At 40.6% G+C, this 8,242-nt stretch overlaps 1 protein-coding gene across 1 annotated transcript; it reads right to left on the bottom strand.

Annotated features, from left to right (window-relative positions):
- Positions 1-5,388: 5,388 nt before the first annotated feature.
- On the bottom strand, positions 5,389-7,098 carry LOC113833095 (late cornified envelope protein 1C-like). Its single transcript, XM_027392885.2, has 2 exons — positions 6,994-7,098; positions 5,389-6,069 (listed from the first exon to the last, which is right to left on the bottom strand). Exon 2 carries the CDS (start codon positions 6,044-6,046, stop codon positions 5,600-5,602), a length of 447 nt encoding a protein of 148 aa, XP_027248686.1. The 5' UTR covers positions 6,047-6,069; positions 6,994-7,098; the 3' UTR covers positions 5,389-5,599.
- Between the last annotated feature and the right edge of the window lie 1,144 nt (positions 7,099-8,242).

The following is an 8,242-nucleotide window of genomic DNA, read 5'->3' as shown; positions in this document are numbered from 1 at the left end:
TGAGGATTAAGATCCATCTATACCCTTGAACATATAACCAAAGGATGCTTCATCCTACCACAGAGACACTTGCTCAACCATATTCATTACTTCTCTATTCATAATAGTCAGAAATTGGAAATAACCTAAATGTCACTCAATAAATGAATGGATAAAGAATATGTGGTATGTTTATACAATGGATATTACTCAGCTGTTAAAAAGGAAATCATGGAGTTCATGGGTAAATGGATGGAATTATTGGGGGGAGTCACCTTGTATGAGGTAACCCAAACCCAGAAAGACAAATATGATATGTATTCACTTATATGTGGATATTAACTGTTAAGTCAATGATAACCAAGCTATAATCTATAGACCCACAGAACTTAGGTATGGAGTAAGAGTCTTGGTGGGACAGATAAATCTCCCTAGGAAAGAGAAATAGTTATGGATTTGTATGGAAGGGCTGGAATGGGAGAATCAAGTAAGAAGGGAAGAAGAGAAGGAAGGGAATAAAAGGGAGTGGGTAGACAAGTAAAATTAAGGGCCACTTTTGGGGTAGTATAAAAACCTAATATAGCAGAAGATTACTAACATGCATACATATATGAAGACAATATAAATGACATCACTAAATAATGAGGGAGACAGTACCCCAACCAGCTATCTCTTGTCACCAAATGAAGCTTCCAGTATGGGCAATGGGTTATATTTAATTGAGTTGTTGGCCAAAGAGATTCATGCGATTCCCCAAGCAACCCAGCCAAGACTATAGGTTTCTCTGCACAAACTCACAGCAAGGCCCTGTTGCTGAAAACAACACCTATACAACTCATTGAACAAGGAGAAATTAAGCTTGGTGCCCATATAGAATCTTCACCCCTATGTGCTAAAATCTATGGTACAAGAGGCTATTCTCCATGTTACCAAAAGAGAAACATAAATACCAACACAGCCACAATGGTGTAATGCCTGCAAGATATGATAGTGCAATGAAGGCGGGGGCACAAACCTTGTGGGATAAAACAGCCAATATCTGATTTGACTTAAGTTCTACTCCACAAGATGGAACCCATATCTGACACTTCTTGGGGGACCAAGAACCTAAGACTAGTATTATCCTATAGATCTAGGATAAAACCAAATACTAGTGTTCTAAAAGAAAAAAATAGCAATGAAATGTCTCCTAATGACATTCTGCTATACTCATAGATCAGAGTCCCACTAAGACATCTTGAGAGGCTACTCCCTACAGCAGATGGGAACAAACATGGTGGCTCACAGCCAGATAATGTAGCACACAGACCTACAACAGGATGTCTCCATTAAATCTCTCCCCTCAGAGCTCAAGAAATCCAGTGGAAATAATACAAAAGCCAGAGGGGATGGAGGACACCAAGGAAACAAGGCCTTCTAAGTCAACAGGATCCAAGAAAATATGAACTCACAGAGACTGAAGCAGCATATACAGGACCTGCACAGGTCTGCATCAGATGGAGTCCTAGATCCTGAAGGAGTAGATACTCGCCACCCTCCCTAACCTTGAAACTATCTCCAATTAATAACCACTTGCAAATGAAAATTTAGTTTTCTCCAAGGGAGTCTCACGGAAGAAAAAACAAAACAAAACTATTTTAAAGTGTAGTCTGCTTGCTCAGCCGTGGACGGCTAACAAAAAACAAACTCAATGGTTCTTTGTCTCATAATGTCATGTCAGGACTCTTAATAAAGCGTATCTTTTTTTGTTTTTATTTTAGAACATGCATGTGCCAAAATATCACATTGTGTTAGTAAATGAGCATAACTGAAGTTGACAAACACCCCCAAAATCATAAAGAATTATACAATTAGACAACTAATTGTGATTATTGTGAAAATAGGTTCACAATAATCCTGCATGATATGTGAAAATTTATTCAACACATACTACTTGGTATACACAAAAATTAAAACATAAAATGAGAATACACTTTTGCAATATTTGGATATCTGGGAATTTCATCTAAGGCATTAAAAGAATGTCAGAGACATATTAAAGGCATAAAAACACCCCAGTAGCAAACTAGAAATAGTTATCTTAGCAAGTTTTCAGAGCATACTGCCAATATTCTTACATCATTTAAAAAGTAAAAGAAGAAAACATAATTGATGACTGGAGGAAGGGCAATGGGGCGGTGGAGTAAAAATACAGGATCTGATTGTGGGGTGAATATGATCAAGTTTATTATATACTTGTGTGGGAATGTCATGATGAACTCCATTGGTTTGTATAAGTAATAAAATTATGCTAATAAAAAGAAAGAATTAAAGATTCATTTTAGTAGCAGCAAAGTACACATATATTAATTCATCTTATAAACCACTTTTATTTCAGAAAACAAAAGTGCAGCAACAATGAGAAAGTTATAAACAGTGTAATAACATAAGCATCTGATATTACAAAATGTTCCCAGAATGTAGAGCAGAAGGCAACTCTTTTACATTAATGGACTGTAAATTATAGTACAGCATACATCTCAATGCAAAGTTAAATATGTGCATTCCAGAACTCAGGATTTAATTCCTCACTATATAGCCTGGAGAGGATATCCTACACATGGACAGAATGTAGAGAAATTGCAAGATAATTGGAAAGATCACAAGTAGTCCTTGATGGGAAATGCTGAAAGCCTAGAAGTGTGAACTACAGCATACAGAAAAATACAATACCTTATAAATGAATCCCTAATAGGAAAACAAGTATGCTTCAAAGTTCATCAAGTGTGAAATGTTTAAGTTAAGGATATATAAACTATAGCACATATTTTTAAATACCTACAATGTAAAAGATAAAGAAATTATATCCTAATGAGTTGGAGAAGATGGACATTGAGTATATGAAACTGTGTTGTATTTGGTTAATGAGAAAGTTTACTCATATAATAAATATAAATTTTAAGCATAAATGTCCCATGCAAATTACAAATATTTTAGTATAATCTAAAAAATTTGAACCAATATATCCTAATTTAAAACTTTTATTTTAATGAGTTATCTTTAAATAATTTAATTTAAAAATCTGATTTAAACATTTTCAGTGAGTTATGCATGCATATCTAATGTATACTTTGCATGAAATGCCTGAAATGCTGCTACTCATTGAAAACTGTTACGATAAATCTTTCTGCCAAAAGCCGCTGAGCCCCACTGCCACGTGTAAGCTTTATGGCAGCCGCCTGCCCAAGTTAGGCCCAAATGAATACACAGAGAGACTTGTATTAGTTACAATGTTGCTTGGCCAATGACTAGGATTCTCATCTGTTAGCTCAGTATCAATTATCATACATCTATATATTTTATAAGACTTATCTTATCGGACGCCTTATTGGCGTCCCTCCTAGCTGGTGGATCACATCGTGCTGCTGGAGCAGGAGCCGAGGGGAAAGAGAGAGACACTTCCTTTTTCCTCTTCTTAAATATGAGTCTCCTTGTTATGTCACTTCCTGTCTGGAACACCACTTCTCTACTACATTTCCCAGAATCCTCTTTGACTCCTAGTCCAGCCTAACCTGCTGTCTCATTGGCCAAGCAAGTACTTTATTTATAAACATACACAGAAGTATTTCCCCCATCAGAAAACCATTCAGAAAATTCAAGCCCACAAGTGTAGGGAGATGTTTTCTGTCTGTTCACCAATATATTTCTATTGTTTAAACTCCTGGCATAAACTTGGCATTTACTGATTATTTTAAAGTAGTACTCTTCCATTTTTGCTTGGTTCTTATGATTTAAATTTATTGGAAATTTCATCTGGATAGAAATTGGTTCATCAGAATTTTCATAAATATTTGTTCTGTTTCTTTTGTGTACTTAACATAGTTTTTCCAGCCTGAATCTATCTTTTCGATTACTTTAAAATTTCATTCTTTACTGGAAACTATTTTTAGGTAATGTATTGTTTTTTCTTTTAATTTTGTTTTTTGACTTAGCTATTTGTGTCTTTATTTATTTAATTATTATTTGGATATTTTATGAACCCCAGAAGGAGTTGGAGAGGGGAAAGTGTCACCAGAGTATATTGTATGAGTTTTTAAATTTTTATTTATTATGCAACTCTACTGACACAGTTAACATATTTCTGGGTAATCTGTTCACTCACTTTGCCTCTGTTAATGTATATTTCTCAAATAAGATCTAGTTTTTGCACTTGAAGGATTTTCACTTTGCTGAATGGAAGGTCATAAGGACTTTAAAACAACCCTCCTTATCCAGCTGGATCTCCAGAAGTAAAGTGTTGTCCTTGGACTCAAAGGAAGCAAGAAGGAAAAAAATTTAAAAGACTGATCAAGATCCTTAACTGTGCTCCCACAGTTTCCACCTGCAGAACATGTGGTTCCTCTGCCACCACAGGGAAGGGCTGGCATAGTAAGCCATGGCAGATATCATGACAGCATAGGTCAGCCATGGAAGAGTATAATGGCAGCATAGGTTAGCCATGGCAAATATCATGACAGCATAGGTCAGCCATGGCAGATATGATGATGGCATAGGTCAGCCATGGCAGATATCATGACAGCATAGGTCAGCCATGGCAGAAGGTCAGTCTAAGCCTCTCTGGTCTCTATTTTGATCTTGAAAAGTAGACTGGATATGACCTTGGCTTCACAGACATGAATGGTATACAATGAAGAGCCTGAGGCTCATGAGCCTGCTTGTTTGGAAATACCCAGTCAGTGGCAGTCCTTGTAGTAATTCACAATCAGAAGATAGAGAACAGGACAAGAAATAGTCTTCAGGAATGAGCAGATGAGTGTCCCATCCCATCCCATCCCATCCCTCTGGACCATGCTCTGGAAACAGTTTACCTCAGGGATCCTTAGTAAACTGAGTCTGAAAGAGGGATGCATGTTCACAGAGGACGTTGGGAGCTTGTTGCATTGTTCAGATAATGTTAGGATCCTGGCATCCAAAACAGATGGGAATTGTGGGGAATCCCTGTTGAAGAAGGATGTATTCTCATGAAAGAGAGATAAAAATAAATAATACGCAGTCACCACTGCATACATTGGGTCCACTATCCATATGAGAGCTAAAGGGGAAAGAGAAGATATGTTTACAAGGACCCCATACTTTAGGAGGCCTGGGCCATAAAGAATCTGCCAATCCCCATGAAAGTGTCTTATGCCCTGGGGACTGGAAAAGAACAACAAAGAGAAAATATTTCACCTTCGGGATGAGTATTATGTGGTTCTTTATCCTCCCTGGAAGAACTCACCCACATTAAAACATAGGTTTCCCTGACATAGGTTTTCCAAAGTAAGGAGAGAGTCCCAGCCCTTGTCATTTGGGCTTACAGCATGCTGTCAGTACACTGCTGACATAGTTCCCAACATAGATCTCTGGGGATGCAAAACAAACAAGAGTCTGTTGAGGATCATGGGGGAAGGCTTTATTCTTTTGAAACACAGAAGGGAAGTAGCAATACAGGAACAAATTTAGAACTTCCACAGTGAGACTTCAGTACTGTAGAGACGTGGACGTGAAGAACAGGAGGAGAAGGGCAGAGCAGCAGGTCGGGCCAGGTCTTCTGAACATGGCTTCCTCCTACACAGCTCTTCCAGTGTCTTCATGGCCCAAGTCAGCAGCAGTCCCCAGACTGCTGGCTACTGCCACCGCTGCTGCCACAGCAGCCACTGCTGCCACCACTGCTTCCACAGCAGCCACTGCTGCCACCGCTGCTGCCACAGCAGCCACTGCTGCCACCGCTGCTTCCACAGCAGCCACTGCTGCCACCACTGCTACAGCTTCCAGAGCTGTGACGATGGCGACGGAGCGATCTGCGGGGCTTGTGGTGGCTCAGGCAGCAGCCACCACCTCCAGAGCTGCAGCAGCCTCCGGAGCTGGAACCACAGCAGCTACTAGAGCTGGAGCCACAGCCACCAGACCCCAGGCTGCAGCAGGATGACACAGGGGGGCACTTAGGAGGACACTTAGGGGGACACTTTGGAGGACACTTTGGTGTCTGGCACTTGGGAGGGCACTTGGGAGGGGGCTGGCACTGCTGCTGGCTCTGCTGGCAGGACATCTCGGCTGGTAGATGCTCAGGAGCTATAGGAGAATCACACACAAGTCAAACCCAAGTTCCAAGACAAGCTTATCTACTCTTGTCTTTTCAGCTTCATTTATAGTTCTCACATGAGACTTGCGAACAGACACAGGGAGAGCACTGTGAGATTTTTATCATCTTCATCATTTACTAAGTGCTTTGTTTCAGTATCTCATACCAAACTCCATATAGAGTGGGTTAAGCAACACAGTCTCCAAATATTCAAGAAAGATGGTCATTAAAATCTCCTGAGTGTCTAGTCAATAAACTCACATCACCCAGAATTCTGAAAATACTCAAGACAGTTTAGAGTTGAAAAACTCTTTCAAAAAAGACCAAAGACATTCCCTCTGGAAGAATTTCAGAAACACGTGATTTTGAAGAAATGTAGTAAAATGTGAGTGCAAAGGTCCTTGGGGTCAATTTGTAACCACCAATTTATACATGAACAGTCCTAAAAGAAGTGCAGCTGCTGGCCCTGGGCTGGTCCCCAGGCAGCCACTGGAGGGGGTTTCCAGACCTGCTGGCTCCCTGCTCAAGGCTGCCCACAGCAGTCTTCCTGCTGACTGACCAGGCAGCTCTTCTTTCTTCTGCTAATACCAGTGTCCTTGGCTCATCTTTTCCAAAAATGAACATGGTTGACTTTCAAAACTGCAATACAGTGCTCCCTGGATAATCTAGTGGCTCACGTTCCAAAAAATCAGAGGGATACTCCAAACAACAGAAAATAATTTAGTTTCTTTGAAAATGTAGCACATACCTCTAAGTCCTCTCAAATTATGTCTCATTCCCTACTTTGGAATACCACCCCTCAGACATTTCTCTCTCATCACAATTCTGCTTCTTGCAGCCTGCACAGCCTCCCTCCTGCTCTGACCTTACCATTCCTCTGGAGAAGCACCTACTCCTGTGCTCTGGACACTTACCGGGCTAACACACAGCACAGACTCTGTAGACACCTCGAGATGTGGACGGATGGAAGTACTCTGGCCACCAGCCTTTTTATTCTGCTCTTGAGCTCTTCCCCCAGCACATGAGACAGGACTTGGGCATGAAGGATTGCCTTCTAACGCCCACATGACTCTGTGATAGGTCGTGGCTGGTTGTTCCTCACTTGCTTCTATCCACTGGGCTCTAGCCACCTGTTCCCATCTAGGAATGTGTTTGCTTGATATGGGAGTGCTTGGAGAGAAGCTATGGATGAGCCATCCCATGAGGCTTCTTCACCCTTCTTTCCAGTTTCCTCCACCCTGGTAATGTGTTAATACTTAAGGATTCTGGTCCTCCCAATTCCTTCTTCCTGTCCATTCTAGATACAAGTAATTTTCATCTAGACCTTTGATTTTGTGGCAATATGTGAAAATGTACTTTTGAGGGGTGTGTGAGTGTGTATATGTATGTGTGTACGTCTGTGTGTGTGTGTGTGAGAGAGAGAGAGAGAGAGACAGAGACAGAGACAGAGACAGAGATAGAGACAAAGACAGAGAGACAATGTTTCTCCAAAGAGCTCATAGACTTCCTAAAAAAAAAAAACCATTCAAATACCATATATGAGAAATGTTTTTTAAGTTGTTGATTAGCAGAGCCCAAGAGACCACCCCCAAAACAATATAGGCTATTATCATTGCCTTTAGTTGCCTCTCAGAATTTAAAGGTTGCTAAAGGCATGATGCACTTGGACACAGGGCTTGGAGGAATCAATCACCTGGAAGCCTCTTTCCAGAGGAGTGGTTTTAATAGTCTCAGAAGTTTCTATGTAAGCTGCCAAAGTAGAGGAAAAATTGATTGTCCTACCCAGCTGTACAGTGACTAGACTGACAAGATACCCACAGTAGTGAAATGGTGGCACTTTTGTTGTGTGGGTAACCAATAACTGTCTAATTGGAGGTAAGGCCCACTCAGTAGGAGGGAATTCATGCTCAGGACCATAAACCACTTGCATGTAGAGAATTCATAGACCCGAGAGGAGAGCCTGCTACTGCCAAGTTCCTAACACAATTCCCAATACAATCAATAACTGTTTTCTAAATACTTATCATTATACCCACAGGTAAGTGTAGCTCTCATTCTTCATCAGTGAAGCTTCTTTGCACCACAGATGGAGACTATGAAAGACATACAACTGGTGGGACTGCAGAAAATGAATAGCTGTGGGATGCCTACCTCCAGATGATA

The sequence above is a fragment of the Cricetulus griseus genome, assembly GCF_003668045.3.
Source record: "Cricetulus griseus strain 17A/GY chromosome 1 unlocalized genomic scaffold, alternate assembly CriGri-PICRH-1.0 chr1_0, whole genome shotgun sequence".
Classification (NCBI taxonomy): Eukaryota; Metazoa; Chordata; class Mammalia; order Rodentia; family Cricetidae; genus Cricetulus; species Cricetulus griseus.
Note: the sequence above shows the minus strand (reverse complement) of the source record. Positions and strands in the feature narration are given on the sequence as shown.